At 50.5% G+C, this 22,547-nt stretch overlaps 1 protein-coding gene across 16 annotated transcripts; it reads right to left on the minus strand.

The window, feature by feature from the left end:
- Positions 1-688: 688 nt before the first annotated feature.
- Positions 689-20,830, minus strand: ZNF384 (zinc finger protein 384). Of its 16 annotated transcripts, XM_043881127.1 has the most exons (13): positions 20,613-20,816; positions 20,353-20,416; positions 19,398-19,457; positions 12,871-12,941; positions 12,388-12,625; positions 12,104-12,151; positions 11,563-11,902; positions 10,622-10,714; positions 6,465-6,689; positions 5,604-5,786; positions 4,093-4,171; positions 2,994-3,152; positions 689-2,258 (listed from the first exon to the last, which is right to left on the minus strand). In XM_043881127.1, exons 4-13 carry the CDS (start codon positions 12,934-12,936, stop codon positions 1,887-1,889), a joined length of 1,803 nt encoding a protein of 600 aa, XP_043737062.1. In that variant the 5' UTR covers positions 12,937-12,941; positions 19,398-19,457; positions 20,353-20,416; positions 20,613-20,816; the 3' UTR covers positions 689-1,886. The 16 variants fall into 16 exon arrangements, with proteins under 16 accessions (XP_043737062.1, XP_043737060.1, XP_043737063.1 ...); XM_043881125.1 differs by lacking the exon at positions 20,353-20,416 and having other exon boundaries at positions 20,613-20,830; XM_043881128.1 differs by lacking the exons at positions 20,353-20,416; positions 20,613-20,816 and adding an exon at positions 19,952-20,182.
- Positions 20,831-22,547: the final 1,717 nt, after the last annotated feature.

The following is a 22,547-nucleotide window of genomic DNA, read 5'->3' on the forward strand; positions in this document are numbered from 1 at the left end:
GATGCCCACACAAGATGCTGCACCCTAAACCAAGAGGCCTTATACTTCACTGATTATCCACACCCACCAGGTAACTAGCGGGTGCGAGAGACAATGGCCAGAGACAATGGCCACACTGTTGGACGTGGGAGCTTTGTCACAGCTTTTTCAGTGCTTAAAGATCTTTAATTTTCAAAAAGAAATCTTAAGAGGTGATCTGGCCCAATCCCTTAATTTAACAGCTGAAGCAGCATCACCACCCAACACGAGCTGATAGGAGAGCCAGGGCTAAAGTCAAGGTTTCCCAACCATGCACTACGCCTCAGCACAGCCATCCTGTCATTCTTCAGTCCTGGTGATGGTGTCCACAGGTCTTTCCAGGAGACTGTGCTTCCATTTTTTGGATATGGCGCTTCATGGTGTCCTGTTAACACATGACTGATACCCTGCTCTCACATACTTGGGTACTTGGTCCTCAACACACGATTTGTCTGTAGGAATCCTTGTAAACCAAAGTTCCACTTGAGAAATTTCAAGGCTCTGTGGCCTTCTGTGGCTAGGGACACACACACACACACAGCCCCATCGCACAGCATTCATTCTTACCATACACACATTACTGTCAATCCTCTGTCCTGGCCTTGAATGCCTCTCCAGATAGCTCTTCCCCCCATGCTTATACTCACATCAGTAGCTCCACTGCCTCTGATCCTTTTACACGAATTTATTTCTATACAAGGTTCTAAAAACACCCCTTGGTTTTGTACATAAGTTTTTTCTTTTTTTTTTCTTCATTTTAAATTGCTTTATAACAACTTAGTTTCCTGATTTTTTTTTTTCCATTTTTTCTTTTCTCGGAAATCTGCCATGATTAAAAAAAAAAAAAAAGACAAAAAAATAAAAATGTTGCTGGCCAGGAGACAGGGTGGAGAAAAACAAAAAGGGGACAAAAATAAACAAAACATCAAATATGAAAATTCTGAGATAATGCATTTATAAACACAGAAATGGTTACAACAAAGATGGCCGTGATGAGTGGGTATATATATATTTATATATATATATTTATATATAAATCCGTGTCCGGCAACTGACCGTGGCACCTAGGGAGCTAAGTCCAGTCTTTGCATTTGCCCTGAACTCTCCCTTCTCTGCAGCACTCCCTTGTGGGGTTTCATAAGGAACCCACAGCTCCTTAGGCTGGGGACTGGGAGACAGAGCACAGGGCCTCGGCTGGCAGAGAAAGGGAGAGACTCCAAGGAAAACCATAACCCACACTTCTAAGCCACCTTGACCATTTTGGGGATCTCTGGCCCCTTTGGGACCACATCTCAGCCCTTGATCCCCCACCCCCAGACCTCCTTCCGGTATTAGGTAGGATTGAAGTGAGGTCATGAGGGAAAGAAAATGGCTCCCAGGGACAGGGGCACGGGAGGAACCTCTGTTCTTTTGCAGGCAAGAGTAGAACAGGAGGCTGGTTGCATTTAGGGCTCCCTCCGCTCTGACATCTGGGAGGGCCAACCTCTAGTCCTCTTATCAGCCCGAGCTTGGAGGATCACGAGGGTGAGGAGAGAGTAAGTGCCCCGCTGGAATAGTCTCTATGAGGTCATAGCAAACCCCTCCCCTGAGCACCAACCCCCAATTTTAAAAGCTATGCTTAGGCAGGGAGGCTGCCGGATTACGCTACCAGCTCAGTACTCCTCTGCCCATCGGGAGGGCTGACGTTCCTTCTGAAGAGGAGCTGAGAATAAGGATGGTATCCTGGGAAGGAAGGCCGCGCCTGAGGCCCAAGGAGGTGGAGCTGTGGCCTGTCAAAGAAGAAGAGGACTTTTCCCACTGGGAGGAGCTGGAGAAAGGAGGGACCGGCACTTCCTCCCCCTCTTCCCAGTGGCCGGCAGCACAGGTCTCTACGAGCTGGCCAGGTGCTCCACCTGGATGGTGCTGGTGGTGACGGTGAGGCAGATGTCCTTGTGATGCTCCGCCGTCTTATAGGGGGTCAGGTCAAAGGAACACTGGGGTGGAGGGTTCGGGTTGCTGTCCCCGCCACCCCCACCCTGGGGGGCTGCCCCAGGGGACTGGAAGTGTGGTGGCTGTGGCTGCTGTTGCTGTGGCTGCTGCGAAGCCTGAGAGGCCTGGGCCTGGGCCTGGGCCTGGGCTTGGGCCTGGGCTTGAGCTTGGGCCTGGGCCTGGGCCACCGCTGCTGCTGCTGCCGCCGCCTGCACCTGCTGCTGGAGATCAGGAGGGTTGTGTTTGCGCATGTGTTTCATCAGGTACGTTTCCTGGGGAAGATGGAAAAGGAGTTGAGGGGAGGAAAGGATGGCTGTTACTTTGCTTTAAATGGAACAACATGGATACAGAGGTGTTCTGGAACCTTGCAGGTTCTCCCCGAGGCCACTTGCAGGGCTCACTACTGGGTGGACAAGAGAGGGGGACCTTTATAGTCACTGTGGGCATTCAACTGGTGCAGGGAACGCTGTCATTTTCTCCAAGCTCTCTTAACAGAATAACCTGAACACCTTTTTCTGGAGTCTAATATGTGTGTGTGTGTTAAGTCTCTTTAGTGTCTTAACTCTTTGCAACTCCACGGACTGTAGCCCACCAGGCTCCTCTGTCCATGGGATTCTCCAGGGAAGAATACTGGAGTGGGTTGTCATTTCCTCCCCGAGGGGAGCTTCCCGACCCAGGGATAGCCTGCGCTGGCAGGCGGGTTCTTTACCACTAGCGCCACCTGGGAAGCCCCCGAGTCTAAAGAAGAGGTCTAACTGAAATCTCATCTCTCACAATTTCAAGGTGCTTTCTTTTGTCTTATGTCTAAGAAAAATGAAGAATCACTGCTGAGCAGTTGGTCTAGGCTTAAAGGACCAGGCATCCTCTACATTCCTCAGCTCTGTGTCTTTTCACTTCAGTTCTCTTTCCTGATTCTGGCAAGTTGGAGCAAGGGAGGAGGCGTGGTCACAGCTCTCTATCAGAAAGGTGGGGTGCAGTGGCTTGAGGGGGGTGGGGAGAGCGCTCACCGACGTGTACGCCCGGCTACAGATGGTGCAGGTGTACACCTTGGCATGCTTCACTGTGTGCGTGGACAGGTGCACCTCCAGCGAGGTCGCGTCTGTGTACGCCCGGTGACAATTGTGGCACTTGAAGGGTTTATCTTTGTTGTGCTGCCGCCTGTGGGACTGAGAAAATTGGGAGGAATGAGGATGGGTGCACCAGACTCTGCCCTCCCGCCTCCTTGACCTTAATGGAAAGCCCTGAGTTCAGTGCCAGGACTCTTGGCCTCTGCTTCTGTCCACAGACAGTAGAAACTGCTTCAGATGTAACCTCAGGAGGCAGCAGCTAAGGGAAGTAGCACCCCTAGGGCAGCAAGCACCAGGATCCCAAAAGTGAGACTGGCGGCAATGCTGGGGCCGTTCATTCAGGGGTTCTCAAAGAGAGGTGTGGGGATCACTGGGGAACACAAAGACCTCTCAGGGGGCTGCCAGGTCAAAAGTATTGTCAAAATAGTGGCAATAAGACACCGTTTGCTTTTTCATGATCATTCTTTCCTGACTGTACAGAGATAACGTGATGTCTAATATGGAATAGAATAAAAGCAGCACAAAGAAAGTCCGTCCATCTTCCAGTGAGCCAGACGTTAGAGAAGGAAGCATAAAAATAAAATGCCATTCTTCTAAATTTTCTTTTTGGCGGGCGGTGGGGGGAGGATTTAGAGATATTTATGCTGATGTGCAATAGAGTTTGTTATTTCTATTTTTTTAATTTTAAAAATTATTTTTAAAAAATCTTTTAGCTGAGCCACACAGTACGTGGGATGTTAGTTCCCTGACCAGGGATCAAACCCACACCCCCTGCATTGGCAGTGCAGTCTTAACCACTGGACTGCCACGGAAGTCCCTGTTTGTTACTTTTATAAACAAATTACTAAACAGTTTTTCAGTTTGATAATCTCTGTAGTTAGGTGTTATTACCCACGTCAACAAAAGCTCCTTGGGTTCCTGGATGACTGTTAAGAGTGTAAAGGGTCTTGAAGAAGTTTGAGAACCACTGGCTGGTGTCACGGCACCTCCACCCCCGAGACTCAGACGTCAGGCCCCGTGTGGAGGGTGGAGCAGTTACCTGCAGGTTGGAGAGCTGTGTGAAGGCTTTCTCGCAGCCTGGGTGTGCACATTTGTACGGCCTGTCCCCGGTGTGGATTCTGCATGGGATGAGAGAAGGAGAAAGGGAGAGCACGTCAGCGAGGCCGCTCACGGACCAGCACCTCAACAGGCCTCCTCGGGGAACACGGCGCGGGTCTCCAGAAGGCACCAGCTCAGGCCACAGGCCCAACTTCTGCTCGCTGCCCATGCCACACGGCTCAAGCTGGGCTCCTTTGCGGGGAGGGGAAGGCTGGGGGCCTGGCAGCCAAGGGACAGTCAGGCCACAACCTGGCAGTCAAGGCAGCTCCCACAGTAATCATCCCTCACGAACGTTCAGAAACGTAAGATAAACAAAGCAGTGAGAAGAAATACAGGACACTTCTCCCGTGGCCCCCAACACACAGCCAGAAACTATCACTTCAACCTTAGCACCACTCTCAGAGAAAATTCTGGTGTCAAAGAAGAGCACAGAGTTATGCGAAATGTGAAGGGCAACATGACCCTGGAAGTTCCTGGGGTTATGCCTAGTTCTGCCCGAACAGCAGGAAATGCCCAGATTAGTAAAAATCTGACCTCTTCAAACACTACAGGGCCCTCTGCTGAGGCGAGCTAAGGACTTGAGGGTCTCCAGACCCCTGCTCCTCGGCAGGGACTTCAGAAGCATCTCTGTGACTGGCTGCTTTTTGAGACCACAGGTGTAAAAATCCTGAAAACCTCGCAGGATGCGTCTCCTTGTGAGGAAAGCCTGATTCCTCCTCTTCGAGAAGCCAGCTGTGGGACCACTTTAAGGGGAACTGCCACCTCCAGAAACAGCCAGGAGAGGAGGCCTATGGCCAGCAAGACCCTGGACTCCAGCTCAACTTGACATCCCATCGAAGGTCATCAGGTCTTCCAAACGCAGGCTCACCTCCTCCAGGCTACTCGAGGATCATGGGACAAACTGCACATCCTCATGGAGTAGGAGCCTTTCCGTTTCGTTGTGCACATTTGGGATGTGTTCTGTTCTGTACTCCTGGCCTCCCTGGGAGCCTTGCGAGGTGCTGTTGGTGTCGCCAGGCTGGTAGCTGGCTGAAGTCTCATTCTACCTCCCGTTCATAGTTGGTGCCCGAAGGGCTAGAGGGATGGTCTTCTCCAACCAAATGTCCTCGAGGAGAAAATCTTGCCAGATATGTGCACTTGCCAGGTTGTTTCCAGGCAGGAGGATGAGGGAAGGACTTGTCAGCTCTGCTCTCAGTAGGTTTCCTCCTCCCTCAGATCAGGGAATGGCCCAGTCATTGCGTCTCCTCGGCACTGCTTCTGACCCACAAAGGCAGATCTCTGAGTGTCCACTGGTGTCTCCAGTCTTGCGTGGTCTTCCTCCCCGGTGCCAGCTCTCTCCTCCAGCCGGGTCTCTCCCCCGCCCCCCGCATGCGGGTTGTTGTGTGTGTCCGGGGCGGGGGTAGGGAGGGCATGCCAGCGGGGCAGGGGCAGTAGCCTGCCACTCTCCCTTACCGTGTGTGCTGCTGGAGGTGGGAGAGCTGGCGGAAGGCCTTCTGGCAGTAGGAACAGTTGTAGGGCTTGGCCCCCGAGTGGATACGGAGGTGCTGGGCCAGGTAGGAGGTGTTGGCGAAGGTCTTGGAGCAGTGCGGGCACTTGTGGGGCTTGATGATCTCCGTGTGCACCTTGGAGTGGATCCTGCCGGAGAGGAGAGGAGGGAGGGGGAGGAGGGAGCGGCTCGACACCACGGGCTCAGCTCTCCGCTGGGTGCAAGGATGCTGCTTGATGGACGAGAGCACCCCGCCTCCCTCCCCCCTGGAGAGGCTGGTGAAGAGGACACCCGCGTCTACGCTGCTGCTGATCTTAAATCGGTGGCTAGAATGGCAGTGAGATGATGAAGAGCGGCACCCCTGGCTCCAGTAACCTTAAAGAATTCCGGCTCATCAGCCCTCCGCTTTGGGCCAAGGTCACACACTCACCACGGACACCCTGCTTCCACACAGTAATCTGAACAAAGACCACCACCGCCTGCTGCCCATGGACCTGAGGCTGAACGCGCACCTTCGCTCTGACCTGAAGTATATAGTAAGAGCAGGGCCTGCTCTGCAGAAGATTTCCAGACACAGACACAGAGAGAAACCACACAGATGGGTCCAGTCTCTGGGGCCAGAGAGCACAAGTCTCCAGGCCCCACCCCGCCCGAGCTGCAGGGACATGTCATTAGTTTTCACAAACAGCAATGGGAGAGTCGAGGCTCCCAGGGGCAAAGTGGAAAGGGACACAGGAAAAAATATGGAGCGAGGAGGAGGAGGTGCTGGCCACGTGGCCTCAGTGTCCACGCTTGGGGGTGGGGGTGGGTACTGAGAGCAGCCTTACCGGGTGTGCTGCTGGAGATGAGAGAGCTGGCGGAAGGATTTCTCACAGAAGTTACAACTGTAGGGCTTGGCCCCTGAGTGGATACGGATGTGCTGGGCCAGGTAGGAGCTGTTGGCGAAGGTCTTGGAGCAGTGTGGGCACTTGTGGGGCTTGGTCTCGGTGTGGGACTTGGAGTGGATCTGCATCTCCGACTTCGAGTAGAAGGTCAGGGAGCACATCCGGCACCTGGGCCAAGGGAGGGCAGCGGTTAGGACTCCGTCCACCGAGCGGGCGTGGCTGAGCCCGCCCCTCCGCTGCCAGGGATGCCAACCCCTCTGATCTCTCCTGTGCCAGCCACACTGCGGGCCCTCCAGAGGAGGGGCTCTATTTTATCTATCCTGACAGCCTACGCTTCCAACACTGCCTGGCACAATGTGAGTATTTAATTCAAGTGTTTGCTTAATGCCTGGACTCCCCAGTGTGTACATAAACAAGAATTCAACCAGGTGAGACAGGAAAACCTTATGACTGGCCCTGAGCTGACGTGGATTCACCTCACACCCGTCTTCCTTCTGCCTGTAACTTGATTTCAGACTTTTTAGCACCCCTTCCTCCAGGATCCCATGGTGAAAGGACATTCCTCGGGTAACCCTCCAGCTCCTGAGAGGACAACGAGGACAAACTGACTAGGTTGCCCAGGAGGACTTTTCTCCTGTCTCCTCAGATTTTCTCCTACTTCCTGTTTGACAGTGAATCTAGATTCCTTCCAAGAGGGACAGGGTGGAGAAAGAGCAGGATTACTTGGAGGGGGCCTTCCCCAACCCTGTGTCTGGCCTCCACCCTGTATCCAATGCTCCACCCACTACCCCACCCCCAGCCCCTTGCCAGTCAGGTGAGAACTACCTCTGCAATGAGCCAAGGAAACTGCTGGAGGGGGTTGTACCCCTCAAACGTTCAGGAGAAGACGACTGGCCAAACACTGAGCTTCCCACTGAACCTTTGCCTGGCGCCAACACCAGCATCTCAGGCTGGCATCAGCAGCGTCTAAGTGAACTTGCACTCGCCACCTGAGCTGGCAATCCTTCTACTACAGTGCCCAGCGATATCAAATAAGGAGGCCTGTGGGCAAGGTAAGTCACAGCTATCTAGACTTTACTGGGAAAAAGCTACGTAGTCTCTCCATGAGCTGGAACCCTATCACTCCTGAACAACTCAGCAGCAGATGACATGGGCTGCCAGCGAGGACCGCAGCCTGGGAGCCAGGGCAGTCTGGACCCTCTGTTCTGGGTCCTCCTCCTTGAAAAGGAGCTCAGGGATGGTGAAGGGGGATTCTGCCTTTTTTCTGATCCCAGGAGAATCTTCAGAGAATAATCAAGATGGGGACTAAAAAGAACTCTTGATCTCCTCAGAGAAGATGAGACTCTAGTGAGTTGGGGATACAGTTCCTGTATTAATGCTTCCACTAAAACACTCACCAGTAAGGCTAATTTCTATTCTCAAGTTGCCTGAAAACTCTGAAGGAAATCCAATTACCAGCTGACCAACCCCTTGCTGTAGTCTGGGATATCCACCCATTGTGTGTGTGTGTGTGTATATATCTGTGTGTATATGGGGGGGGGGGGGGGTTGCTGTTTATAGTCAGCAGGGTCCAACGGAAGTCTGGACACCTGGGCTCTACGCAGGGTTCAGTTACAGGCCTGCTTGTCAGTCTAGACCTCGATTTTCTGGTCTGTAAAATGGAGAGAGAAATATCTGCCCCTCAAAGACCCAGAATGGTCAACAGTAAGCCAAGTGTTCTCCAGTAATAGAACTGCATTAACGTTAGTAGCACCAGCGCTGGACGAGCTTATGCTACTCTATATTTCACTAAGACCAAGGTTAAAAACTAGGCACTTTGTCACTTGGAGGAGAAACTGCACTAAAGTTACAAGATAATTTCCTTCCACCACTAAGATTTCTCAGACAGGTGGAAAGACACACCCACTCATGTTAATTCCAATGAAACCTCATTAGTTTGCATGTGAATGCTGAACACATAACTGTACCCTTCATCTGGAATTAATTATAAAAAAAGAGAAACAAGCCTCTTCATCAAAGTTTTCAAACTACGGAAATCTGCCAAACTTAAATTCATCAAAAATGTGCCATCTCCAGAGGGGTAAGTATCATACGGATGATTGTGATAATAACTCAATACTAACGGGCATTAACAGATGCCATTTGCTGCTGTGCCTGAACTAGGCCCCCTTTTTAAAAAAAAAACAAAAACACATATTATTGATTTATTTGGCTGCACTGGGTCTTAGTTGAGGCATGTGGGATCTAGTTCTCTAAACAGGGATCGAACCCAGGCCCCCTGCATTGGGAACAGAGTCTTAACCACTGGACCACCAGGAAAGTTCCTTGAATTAGGCCCTTTAAACACACAGTTTCCACTCCTCACAACAATTTGGCAAGCACTATCCTGTTTTACAGACAGGAACACAAATGCTCAGAAAGGTGAAGCCATTTGCCAGAGGACAACCCATGATTCATTCTCACCTGACCTAAGACTCCTCACTCTATAGAGGGATCGAGGGAGAGCCAGACCACTGCAGCATCTGCCAGAAACAGTTAAACACTAAAACTATAGGGAGGCTTAGGTGACCATTAATGTACTTCCATCTCCAAAATCCTCTGAAGCCAAATAAGTACAAATCTAATGCCAGGTGTGTGTGTGAGGGGTGGGGGTGGGGGGGGGGGGGGGGGGGGAGGGAGAAACCTGACTAGGAGAGCTGTGGCAGTGGGCAGGATAGGAAGGCCAGTGTCCAAGTCACGGGCACACAGCTCCGGAGGCCACAAGGGTGCCCCTGTGGAGGCATGCAAGGCCATGGCCTTGGTTACAAGAACAGCTTTGAATTAACGACTATTTTTTCCCCTAAGATGATCAAAAACATTTGGATACTCAGATTTTCCTCAGAACATTTCCACAAGAGATGAGGGTCAGGATGAATCTTCCCATTTTACAGATGGGAATAGAGAGCGAGAAATAAGTTGACTTGCCCAGAGAAAAAGAATCCAATTCCCTCAATGCCCAGTCAAATGCTATGGACCACAGGAGTGGTCGTGGTTGGTTGACCCACATATGGATTGCAAATGGGATTGTTCATGATTAAAAAGATTCCTCTGGCACCTCAGAGTTTGAGTTTCTTAAGCAATTCCATTTACCTATAACATAGGTGTCTTGGTTTAGTTTCTCAGTTGTGTCTGACTCTTTTTGACTCCACGGACTAGAATCCACCAGCCTACTCTCCCATGGAATTTCCCAGGCAAGAATACTGGAGTGAGTTGCCATTCCCTTCTCCAGGGGATATTCCCAACCTAAGGATTTAGTCCCCTTTAAATTCAGAGTTCCCTTTAGCCACCTGGAGGTGGGGCTGGTCAAGAATTCCAAAAACACTGAGGGTGTGGGAAGTCCTGTCATGGCTGCCCTCCAATTGTTAAGCTCACACTTCTTTGCACATGCAGTGTGAGAAGTCCAGAAATGGCTCTCACGTGGGTCCAGAAAGCACATGAGAAACCACATGAGAATCAGAGGACCCTGATCCCTGTGAAGGGCCCCCCAGTGTCAGGGAGCCCTCCCATCACTTCTACAAGGAATGAATTCATTGAGCTGTGGCTCCATGTCACAATGACCTCACTTTAAGCAAATACATAAAAACCCAGATTTGTACAGAATAAATTTAAAAGGGATTTTCATTTTATGAAAACATAAAACGATGCCTTTAAATGAATCAAGCTTGTCAAGTACCTTTATGATATGACATGATGTAAACATTTTTCAGGAACACTTTTACTGTATAAAGTAGGGTACACCTGCAATAATAAAGCTGCAGTGAACTTTCAGGTTATGAGCTGGAATTCTGCAGTGCTCAATACTTTCTACAGAGCACAGCAACACTCCCCTCATTCTGAATTACAAAGATGACTTTTAAACGCTCTGAACTCTCCATGGTAGAGATGTACAACACATAAAAAATAAATAAATGCTACGTGATGACCATTTCTTATCTGTTTTGAAGTTCCCAACATGTCAAATCTTATCTGATATATACTCCCAACGACTGGGAGGCATAAACAGAATTCTCCCCATTTTACAGATGAGGAAACTGAGGCCCAGAGAGGGGGAAAGGACTTGCCCAGGGTCACACAGCAAGTTCGTGGTGGAGCCGGGAACTGAATCCATGAGCCCAAGGCTCTGTCCATTTCCTGTGCCGCAGTTCCCTTCGCTCCTAAAATGGGAACAACATTGCCCATCTCGGTACACTAAGGACAGACCCAGTCTCCCAGCCATGCACGTCTGCCCGTCTGCGTCAAAGCTTCGACAGTGGTTACTCCACTCTGTACACTGGGGCTAAACTCCCCGAACCCTCTAGGGCCCTTGATGGTTCTCAAGGGGAATAAAAGATTTCCAATTTTCAAAGGGTAGGGAGTTCAGATAATGTAACCATTTTCATATAGTATCACATGCAAATATGCTTAGAATGCTTTTTGGCAATAGGCAACTTAAAGGAAGTAGGAGATGAAAAGAACTTCCATGAATGAGAAGGTGAGCCAACAGCCATTTAACAAGCGACTATTCCACAGGTGGGAGGGGAGGGATCCTATTTGCTCCACCTTTTAATACAGACCCCTCCCATCATCCCATCATCCCAACCATGCAGGGTCAGGCAGGCTCAATGCTCAAACAGGGCCCACAAACTGGTGGATGGCACACAGGTTAAGATTAGCTGCTTAACCAGAAAAGTTTCTTGGAAAAAAAGGAATGGAAAATGTAGAAAGCAAAAAGGAGGAGACAAGAGTCTTGAACCTAGTCTAAAGTCTCGTAACAAGACAGAAATTCCATTATATCACCCCCGAATAAGTCAATGCTGACGACCCCCAAAAATGAAGGGGCAAAATGGGTCTGCCTCCTGGGGAAGAGGCCACAGAGAAGGGCCAGCAGCCCCGTCTTCCTCCCCCTCAACTGAATGCCTGACATGCACATGGACCTGAAGTGGAAGCTGCCAGAGTGCCGAGCCCGATGGGGTGGGGAAGCTGAGAGCGCGGCAACCCCTCCAGCCCCCGGCTCTACCCTTACCTGTAGGTCTTGCCGTCTTTCTGATGGTCATCGTCGTCCTCAGGGGAGAGGACATAAGGGTCATTCATCTCGGGCAGCCCCGACTCCAGCATCCGCTTCTTCTTCCGGCCCCGGGGGGGCTTAGTGGCCACCACGGTGCCGCCGCCACCGCCACCGCCGCCGCCGCCTTCCTCGGTGAGGGTCGATGCTACCTTCTTAGAGAGGTCGGGGACCACCTGCAGGGCTTGTGAGCCAGGGGGAAGAGCTGAGACAATCATGGGAGCCGAGATGGGGAAGGTCTGAGCTGACGTGGCTGTGGTCACGAGGGAGCCTGAGGGGGACGTGATAACCAGGCCGGGACCTAGGATTGCGAGAAAAAGGAGATGGTGTCATGTTGTCTGGTCCTCACCCTGGTCCTACTTCATTTTCCCCAGATCATTGTCTATGTAGCCCCTCACCACCATCCCCCCGCCCGGAGTGTACAGGAAACCCCAAGCCCTGTAGAAAAACAACGGTCTCCTAACCCCTGTCCCCGCCCCGCCCCGGTAACAGTGAGATTTACCCCTTGATTGACTCCCTTCTCTTCTCCACCTCTGAGAACAGGAGACGCCTTGATTCAGAGAAGGAAAGAATGTCACCTCCTCAAAGGCAGGGACCGCATCTTCTACTTCTTTGTTTCCCCCACAATGCCTAGCGCATTGCTAGGCACACAGTAGGCACTTAATAAAGATTTGATTGAGGAATCAAAACACGTCTCCCACTCCCCATGTCCCCGGCGCCCTCCAGCCTGGGGTACTGATCGCGAAAGATCAACACCTCAGAGTGGAGAAGAGCAGAGGTGCTCACCGGCGGTCATCAGTCCTGTCGACGGCACGGGGACAACCGTGATGTTCTGGGTGACCGACGCCTGGCTGTGTGGGGTCAGCTGGTCTGACTTGGACTCTGTGTCCATGCTGATGCCCGAGGGCAGGGACACCGAGGCAGGCACTGTCAGCAAGGTGGGGTAGTGGGGCGGAGCCAGCCCACAGCCCTTCTCTGGCAGCAGCTGATCCTTCATCTTGTTGATAAACATCGTGTTCTCAATCTAAAAGGAAAGGAAGGGGAGAGCAGCCTTTGAGAGAAGGTCCAGCCCGCCTGCTCCCTTGGCACCCTGCTCCGTGGAGACCAAAAGGCGGTGGTTAATAGCTGCGCTTCCAGAGATTAGCTGAGTGGAAACGCTATATAATCCCGGGGAGACAGCATAGGATTTATCTTACTTCAGCATCCACAGTCACAGAACTTGCTACTCAGAGCTGACAGAATTACACAAGCGAGCCAACCACCACCTACCTGTCCTGAGACCGTGGGGATTGAAGGCCAGAAGTACGGGTTAGAATTGAAGTGAGACTCTTCCATTCTACCTGAAGATGGAAAGAGACACCATGTCACAGGCAGGAATAACTTAAACCAGCTCAGCAGCGGGGAGAGGAGCAGAGGAGCTCCTGATCTCTTCGCACAGGGCTGGGAATGAGCCCTCAGACCTGGCACACAGGTCCCTGAAGTCAGGACCCTCGGCACTACATCCGCATCCAACCGAGGCTCCCAGGATCAGATGCTGGGGAGAGAGCTTGTCTACCCACACAGTGCTTCCTGTAGCCCAAAGAAACAGAACTGGCACTGCTTTCTTTTGCTGACAAGAAGAGAAACTGAAGTCATGGGCTACCCTGGTGGCTCAGTGGTAAAGAACCTACCTGCCAAGGCAGGCAACACGTATTTGACTCCTGGTCTAAGGGAAGAGCCCACATGCCACGGGGCAACTAAGCCTGAGCACCACATCTACTGAGACTGTGCTCTAGAGCCTGGGAACCGCGACTACTGAGCCCATGCGCCCCAGAGCCTGTGCTCCGCAATAAGAGAAGCCACCGCAATGAGAAGCCCACGCACCACAACTAGAGAGTAGCCCCCGCTCATCGCAACTAGAGAAAAGCCCTTGTAGCAACAAAGACCCAGTGCAGACAAAAATAAAATAGTATACTAGAAATTAAGAAGAAAGAGAAAGAAACTGCAGTCCTTCCATGAGAGAGGAAGGCAGGGGCCCATGTACACACAAAGCAGATCACAGATCGGGTTGAAAAGAGCCGGGGCATCTATCCTTGTTCCTCTCCCTTCATCCCTCAAACCCATCTTCCTTGAAATAAAAAAAATTCCAAGGGTTCCAATCCACATGTCTATAGGTCACACAGCTTGAAAAGGTTCTTGGTCAGAACACAAAATGCCCAAGAAAATTAAAGAATGAAACTGATGAGAATCAGAATCACAATATTTTGGGGCTCCATATGATATCTGGGCGCCACGCCCCCCTCCAGATCTCCTCAAGGTGTAAGAACAAACTCAGTGCTGCACTGCGTACCACACACCCTGGACTGAGCAGCGAGAACATGTGGTAACCAATTTGCTCTGTAAATATATATTTATTTGTCTACATTGTGTCTTAGTTGTGGCTGGAGGGACCTTTGTTGCAGCATGTGGGATCTAGTTCCCTGACCAGGGATCAACCATGGGAGTGTGGAGTCTTAGCCACTGAGCCACCAGGCAAGTCCCTGGAGTATGCAGTTTTAAAAGGGGTGCTGGCTCCAGCAGTAGCAGCAGGACCCCGGATCGCCACCTGAAGGGCTCAGAACAGGGAACACACACACACGTTACCAGACCCCTCTGGAGTTCTCAAACACTGCCTCTACGAGCTCAAGTTCTCTGCGTGCAGATGACGCGTGAGCGTGAAACCCTGGGAGTGAGGAATAAGAAAAAAGAAAAGGAATCCCTTAGAATCACACTGCAAGTCACCGATGGGTCTGAAACCCAGGCAAGGGATCCCACCACTCACTCTCTTTTTTGTTACTGTTTTTATTTTTCAAATGTATTGTTTTAATTGGGGTGCAGCTGACCCACTGCTTGCTCTCACACTCTGATCACTCTGCCTGGCAAGGCTTAATTGCAGGCTGCTGGTCCACAGTAGCTTCCCCAAAGTCTGGACCAGGGGACGTCCTGGCCAGCAGAAGCAGGTGAAGGGGAAAGAGGAGAGCGCTGGGAAGGGATGTGAAGCAAAGCAGGAACAAACATGAACACCTGCTCTGGGCCAAGAGCAATGAAGCTCCAGGAGGGGTGAAAGACTCGCAGGAGGCACTGACTTATAGCCACAGTCCTGCCAAGGACACGCTGGAGGCGGACATCAGGGATACCAATAGCTGGAGGGGAGACTGGGCACAGAAACCGGGTCCCAAGAAGTGACTAAGCAAACCAGGAAAGTGCTCCAACAAGGGAGGGGAGCCAAAGGATCTCACTGAGACGTAACTCTGTTCCTCAGCCTCTGAGAAGTCTCAGCACACTTACTGCTCTCAAAATTGAACGAAACTCTCCATTTTCTTAAAACCTGTGAGTGGAAACAGAACTGAATTTCAGCCTATTCGTTCCCCAGAAAGGAGAGGACAGGAATGCACCAAATCTGTGGCAACCACAGCCTCACATGAGAGGCTCAACCTGAAATGCCTCGAGGGTCAGGCACAGGCACACCCAGCTCCCTGAGGTATAAACAGTAAAATTGGACACTCTCCACCCAGGTGCTACCCGCTTGCCCACCCGTGCTGGTTTATAAAGGGAGGGCCCTGCAGGCATTGGAAGTTGAGAAACAATGAGATCACAGCATCAGGGGATCCAATCTGGCCCAGCTTTGGTGAGAGACAGGGGCCACATCTTGAACTTGTTTCCTGACTCTATAACACAGGGCCCATCTCCTAGTAAGCAATTCTGTACTTAGCGAATCCAGTGACAGCAGATGGATCTTGAAAGCCATGCCCAGGGCTCCAACTTGAACCTCGGCCCCCACCTTCTTTCTGGCTAAGAGACAGGCTGGTGAAATAGACAAAGGTGGTGACTATGCTGGAAATGAAGTAGAGAATTATGCTGGCGTGTAAAGGAAAGGTGGGTCTGGGACTTTCCTGGCGGTCCAGTGGTTAAAAATCAGCCTTGCACGCAGGGGATGTGGGTTTGATCCCTGGTCGGGGAACTAAGATCCCACATGTCTCGGAGCAACTAAGCTCACACCACAACTATTGAGCCCACACGCCACAACTAGAGAGTCTGCAGTGCAACAGAAGATGCCACACGGCGCAAGGAAGATCCCCAGTGCCTCGACTACAACAATGCAGCCAAACAAATAATAAATACATACAATTTAAAAAAAAAGTTTTTTAAATAAAGGAAAGGAGGCTCTAACTATAATTTCCCCCTAAAGAGTCAAGGAAGTCAACTCATTATGGATGTGACAATGTAGGAGGGAGGAACTGAGAGCCTGAAAATGAGGTTTCCTCCAACAGGATTCCTGCGCACGAGGCCCCCTGTACCTCCCAACTACATTCATTCATAGTGTCCACCGGCGGCTCTGGAGAAGCGGTCTCTGGGTCAAACATGGCCTGTTGGTTCTTACACAGGGACGCCAAGTGATCTGGTGGACGGAATCACCACCGCCATTAATTAAGTGCCGACTGTGTTCAAGGAACTGTTCAGAGCACTTTACAACCATCACACCATTTAATCCCACAACAATTTTATGAAGCAGGATACCAAAATCCCTGTTTTTTTTTCCTTAAAAATTTTTACTGAAATAGTTATTTCCAATGTGACGTTACCCATTTTTCAAATGATGAAATTGGAGGCAAACAGTAAACAGCAGAGCAGGAATCTGAACTCAGGACCAAAGAGCATGCTGGGAAAGGGTCCTAGGTGAGACCCGCTCTAGTACGTGCTCTCTCATACTGCGGGTGATTCACGACTCAAAATTTAGACCATTTCCAGGGATGGGCTATACACTGTGCAGGTAGTTCCCAATAAATGCTTTCAAAAATGAAGTTTTCAGGGAATTCCCTGGCAGTCCTGTGGTTAGGACGCTGCACTTTACTGCCATGGGCGTGTTTAATCTCTGGTTGGGGAACTAAAATCCCAGAAGCCCCGGCTCAGCCAAAAACAAACCCCAAAATGAATCTTTCAATGACGCAAAATGCAGTGAAAGATGATATTCACCTGGCCACCAAAATAAGAGATTTTAGAATGATGGAGTCTGAGTTAAAAGACCAGACGAAGGGAATACAGGCCCCTCCACCCCCACCTCATACTCTGTTCACTCTGCCCTCGTCCTTAAAAGAACAAAGCTGCAGATCAGAACCGTGGCTGTTCCCAGGAGAGAATGACAAACCTGACTGTGGGCTTCTGATAAATATACTGGACCAAAAAGGGGGTACACGGGGAGCCCTGCTCACCCAACTAGAAGCAATACTTGCCAGCAGGGTGACACCTGAGAAGGGTCAACACTGTCCTGATGAGGCCGACTTACATCTCTGTATCCTTGAACTGAGATCAGACAGAAACCAAGAAGGAAAACTGCTGCCAGAAGACATGTCAACGGCGCCCCCTGGGGTTGTGTCACAGGGCGCCCCAGCAGGTGCCAGGTCACTCAAATACCTGCCAACTGTTGTTTTACCCCTTCTCCTTTCAACTCTCTATGCTGCACGAAGGAATTCCACCAAACCATCCTGACATCCAAGCAGGCACATGTCAACAGTCTTAAAACCCAAAGACGGTAATGATATTACAGAGAAACTTCATCTCCATACAGAGTGCCAGGTTTTTTTGTTGTTGTTTCTTTTGCTTATTTTTTGTTTTCTATTTTGGCTGTGCTAGGAAGCTGGTGAGATCTCAGTTCCCAGACCAGGAATAGAACCTGGGACATGGTACTGACAATGCTGAATCCTAACCACTAGACCACCAGGCAACTCCCCATAGAGCACTAAGTTTGATGATTATGCCAATACATTAAAAACAAAAGCAAACAGAACATGTGACCCTACACTGGGAAGGAAGGGGAAGACTTCTATCACAGCCCCAAAGTGCAGGAAAGAAGGAAAACACAATACGTGGAAAGAAGATGTTGGCAGATTGAAAATTTGCCAACTTTACTTTAATTTAAACTTCACTACTGCACCATGCCTCCACTGTTCACCAGTGAGAAGTTGGAGAGCATATTTTTTTCAAGAGGTTCAGGAAACTACATATTCCTTTTTCAATCTTAAAAGAACTCTTGGAAGACCGAGGAAATGAAAACAACATTCTCTCACCCAACCAACCTTTAGGAAATCATGAAATACACCAACCAAATTTAGTGGCCAGAGGATGAACCGAGGAATCAAGGCTTCGAGAATCTACATCTGGCCCTACACATCAGTGGATGACTCTGAATAATTTACTACTCAACTAAGTTTCTACTTGGGTGGAGGATGGAAGAGTATAACCCCCTTAAAACAAATTCATAAGACATATGGAGATGAGATGGAGACAACACAAAAAAGAATCAAATGCTCGAAGTATTCCTAAAAAGAAGAGTGTTAGAGAAATACTTCCACCTAATGAAGACTTAGTAATGACAATTAGTAGAAGTTACATAAAAGTTCCAAAATTACAAAGGAACTATCCCAAAGTATCACAACTATAGCCTCCAGCTTACTAATGACCAACCAGAAGCACTAACAAGAGAGATGCAAAGAATAACTAACTCGAATTCAACTACAGAAACACATGGATCCATGACACATGGATCTCAGACTCTCCACTAACTGCTCCAAGATGCACAACTGCAGAAAGGTTGCAATATTAGGTAAGAACTTGAAGTGAAGAAGCACCAGGACCATTTTTTTTGAGTTAGGAAACAAATCTTTTTCTCAAGTCCTAAGGGCCTTGGAGAAGGGCCATCCCAACAGGATTTGGGGCCCTGCTACCGTGAACTCTTCCAAATACAAAATAAATTCAGAACAGGTTTGTCCCAACTCTGTTGGAAAGATCAGCACACCAGGCTCAGAAAGACCAACAGAACCTTAAAGCTGGCAACCTTCTACCCTGGGCCCCACTGGATCACTGCACCTACACCCTGCAGGAAGCACACCATAGAGGTTCTCCTTGCCTTGCCTATTCCACTAGTAACTGACAGGCCTGGACAACATGAGGCAGGAAAGAAAAAAAAGGCTGGAGATGAGAGGATGTGCACCTAATATTTAATCATCAATTTAGCTCAGAAACCTACAGGGGAATACATTTTATAAACCAGCCTGGAACTGGTTCTCAGAAGACACCGCTAGAATTATAAGCTCTTGGGGGTTGATATATTGTCATTTTCAGACCACCTGAAACCCAATCACCATCAAGCCTCCTATTCTGAATTCTTTCAGACCTACTACTTCTGGAATCCATTCCATACTGTTTTATCCATTTTTATTTCAAACTACCCATGAATCAGTTCTTTCCCCTCCAAAACTTCACCCTGCCATATATCAAATTCAAATAACTCCTTGTCACAGACTCGAGTCACTCACCAGATCCACTCCAAACACTGATGCAATATTAAAGACACAAACTCCACTCCAAACTCAGTTCTGCTTGTTCCAAACACATGAAGGCAATTCCATAAGCTATGCCACAAAGGCTACACTGGCAACTAGGGCCCATGTGTCCCCAAAGCAGAATAAATCTCTTATGAACAGTGCAACGCTTAGTGCAACTGCTTAGTGATTTCACTTGAGCATTTCCCAACTCATTCGTGATGAGAACTGGTGGGAATGGAAGGTGATGGGGGTTACAGTGGCAACTTTCTGCACAGAACTTCCTGGGTATCCTCAAGAGATAACAGGAAGAGGCTGATTTTTCTCCCACAGCAAACCCCAGGATTACAATTGCTATTACTTGAAAAATTCTGTCACGTTGTTCAAAAAAGGCCCATTTGATGATGACCCCCTTCTTCCCCCAAACCAGAAAAGCCATTAACCCCCAAATTGTCTTACCCTCTCTCTCTCTTCCTCCTGTCGTCTTATTCCTTGTCCTTTCCAGGGCTCCTGAACTTTCTGTAAACAAATTGTCGGGGTTACAGGGGCCGGTGAGGATGCAGCCACCAGGGAACTGTGGAGAAGCTCAGGAATTCTTTGCCTGTCAGCACTCAAGACTGGAGGGCAGGCAGATCTCCCACCCCACCTCAACCTAGGGATCCAGAGATGCAAGGATACAGTAACAGGAGTGCAGAGCCACCCCCTATGTGGATACAAGGAAAACAAACCCAATTCCCAGCGACTGAGAAGAACTCTACCACCCCTGTGTGGGTTCCACCCCTGGGCTCAGACACTGGTTCTTCTAAGTTCCCGGGGGGCCCCCAGGTGACCAAGGGTCAGAGAACAGAAGAGTTGGAAGAAGAGAAGGGTCCCTGCCTCCCGAGGATTGACTCAGAAGGCAAAGCTGAGGACTGGGGGGATGCACAAGGCCTTGTGTCAGGCACAGTGCCAGCTCAGGCCCAGGCACTTCCTCTGGCCTCCCCCCACTCTGCGAGGACTTCGCCCCTGCCTACCCAAGGCCCTGCGCCAAGAAGTACCTCCCTCAGCCTGCACAGTGGTCTAGCTACAGGAGTCCCCGGCTGTGCCCTAAACACCTTCTCTGCCCTGAGACAGCCCCTGGGCGCCTTCTCCTGAGGTCGCCCACCAGCCGTTCCTCAAAGACCCTTCTTTGGGACGCCCCTCCTTCCCCTCCAGGGAGCTGAACTCTGCCACCCACCAGACAGACACCCGCCCCCTAAACCCCCCCATTCCTCCCCATCGCCCGCTCCTCCACAACCACTTCCGGTTCCGGGACGGACACACGTACAGTCCCATCGTGGACCCCCCCCCCCTTCCCCGCCCCCCCCAAGGAAAAGGGGAGGGGGAAGGAGCAGAGAGCTCGGCGCGCGCCGGCTGCAGCGGCGGCGAGACTCACCAGGCGGCGGCGGCGGCTGCGGCGGCGCCGGAGCCGAGCCAGAGCGCGGGAGGGGCGGCGTTTGCTGGGAAGGAGGGAGCCGAGTGCGGTGGGAGGACCCGGAGGGGGCGAGGGGAGGGGGAGGGCGTCAGGCGAGCGCGCGGGCACGCACTTTAGGCGCGAGACAGACCCACACACTCACACGCAAGGATCGCGCGCGAGACACCCGCAGGGCGGGGGCGCGAGGCAGTGGGTGGCCCCCTCCCTCCCCTAACACTCACCCGGAAGTGGTGCTGCAGCTCGTGCTCCCGAGAACCCCGATTCCTCCACGCCCCCTCCCTCCCCTCCCTCCCTCCCCCCACTGACTCGGAGTTGAGCCGCAGCGGAGAGAAGGCGGGAGCGCCGGAAACGAAAAGGGGGGAGGGAGGGAAATAGCAATGTGGGGGGGCGGCAATGGGGAAAGAGGGGGAAATGCAAAGGTCGAGTCACTTCCGGGAGCGGCTAGAGCACATCCGGCGCGGCCCGGGCTCCAGGACACCCCGGGCGGAAGTTACGACTAGTAGGGGCGGAAGTAGCTTCTGCCCGGGGGACGGGGTAGACCTTTCAGGGATGTGACGACACCACGGAAGTGAAGGCAGGTTCTGCTAAGGAAAGGAGCCGAACCTTCAGAACAGCGGTCTCGGCTTCCGGAAGGGACTTCTGGGGAAGTGGGAGGGTGGGAACGCGACAGGTTCATGAATTATGTATCAAGGTAGGAGGGGCGGTATGGACTCTTTAAAGACCGGTCCTGGTTCCCTAACCCCAAGGGGCGATAGGCTGACTTAGGGACTTACCATTCTTTTTTCTTATATACTCTCAGGGATGTCTCAATGCTTTGAATATGCAGGAAAGGAAAAGAATGTGCCAGTAGTTTTCTGAGATCCCTCAGGGCCAAAGAGTAATAACTTCTCCCAACCATCAGAATCCGATCCCTGTCTGACCACAGCCCTTAAACCTTTTGCTTTGGTCTCTAAGTTCCTGTGGCACATCTCGTACTTCCTACTTACGCGGCTTTACTTTTAAATACAACAGTCACCTCTCACTGATACTTTATTGTCTGTTGTCTTTCCACCGGAATATCGTCCCCACGAGAGCAAGCACTCTGAATTGTTCACTGCTGTGTTCTCGGAGCCTGGCACCTTGTAAGCGGTTGGTAAACGTTTGTTGCATCAGTGAACAATTCATGTGAACTCTCTCAGGAAGCCTTCCTTGGTTGTTCCAACCTGTAAGGGTCCCACGTTCACCAAATTTCAACAGCATTTAGTCCCTGCTTTTTTTTTTTAATTAAGTCATATATATATATATATATATATATATATATATATATACACATACCTGGAGAAGGGCACTGGCAACCCATTCCAGTATTCTTGCCTGGAGAATCTCATGGACAGAAGAGCTTCGGAGGCTACAGTCCATGGGGTCACAAAGAGTTAGATATTACTGAAGCGACTTAGTACTCACACATATGTTTGTATGTGTGTGTGTTAAGCTTAGTCGTGTCTGACTCTTTGCAACCCCATGGATTGTAGCCCACCAGGCTTCTCTATCCATGGAATTTTCCAGGCAAGAATACTGGAATGGGTTGCCATTTCCTTCTCCAGGGGATCTTCCCAACCCAGAGATCGAACCCTGGTCGTGCGCAGGACAGGCGGATTCTCTACCAGCTGACCCGCCTCCCTAGTGGCTCAGAGATATGGACTGTGAAGAAGTTAATCCAAGCAGAGAACCCCATTAGCACTCCTCTTATTGTCATTCAGCTTAGCCATTTCATTCATTCATGAACAAAATTTATTGACTTTTATTATGATTTATGGGGCTTCCCTGGTGGCTTAGCTGGTAAAGAATCCGCCTGCAATGCGGGTGACCCGCGTTGGGTTCGATCCCTGGGTGGGGAAGATCCCCTGGAGAAGGGAACTGCTACCCACTCAGGTATTCTGGCCTGGAGAATTCCATGGATTGTATATTCCATGGGGTCGCAAAGAGTCGGAAAGGACTGAGTGACTTTCACTTTCAATTTTTTTCATGTAACTTTTCAGCAAAATTATCAGCAGCTCAGGAAAACTGTCTCATACATGGTACTCTCCCACTGCTTTGCTGAGCACACAGTAGATGCTAAATAAATACATGTTATTTGAGTAAATGAATGCTGCCACCAGGCTGCCCCAGATCTGAGC

Source organism: Cervus elaphus, chromosome 22 (assembly GCF_910594005.1).
Source record: "Cervus elaphus chromosome 22, mCerEla1.1, whole genome shotgun sequence".
NCBI classification, from domain to species: domain Eukaryota; kingdom Metazoa; phylum Chordata; class Mammalia; order Artiodactyla; family Cervidae; genus Cervus; species Cervus elaphus.

What these genes read in the sequence shown, in the direction of transcription:
- ZNF384 (XM_043881125.1), bottom strand. Translation starts at nt 12,936, where the DNA reads ATGGAAGAGTCTCACTTCAATTCTAACCCGTACTTCTGGCCTTCAATC. An exon ending in TCCCCACGGTCTCAGGACAG is followed by an intron (nt 12,626 to 12,870) that starts GTAGGTGGTGGT and finishes CTTTCCTTTTAG; the next exon opens with ATTGAGAACACGATGTTTAT. An exon ending in AGAAGGGAGTCAATCAAGGG is followed by an intron (nt 11,903 to 12,103) that starts GTAAATCTCACT and finishes TCGCAATCCTAG; the next exon opens with GTCCCGGCCTGGTTATCACG.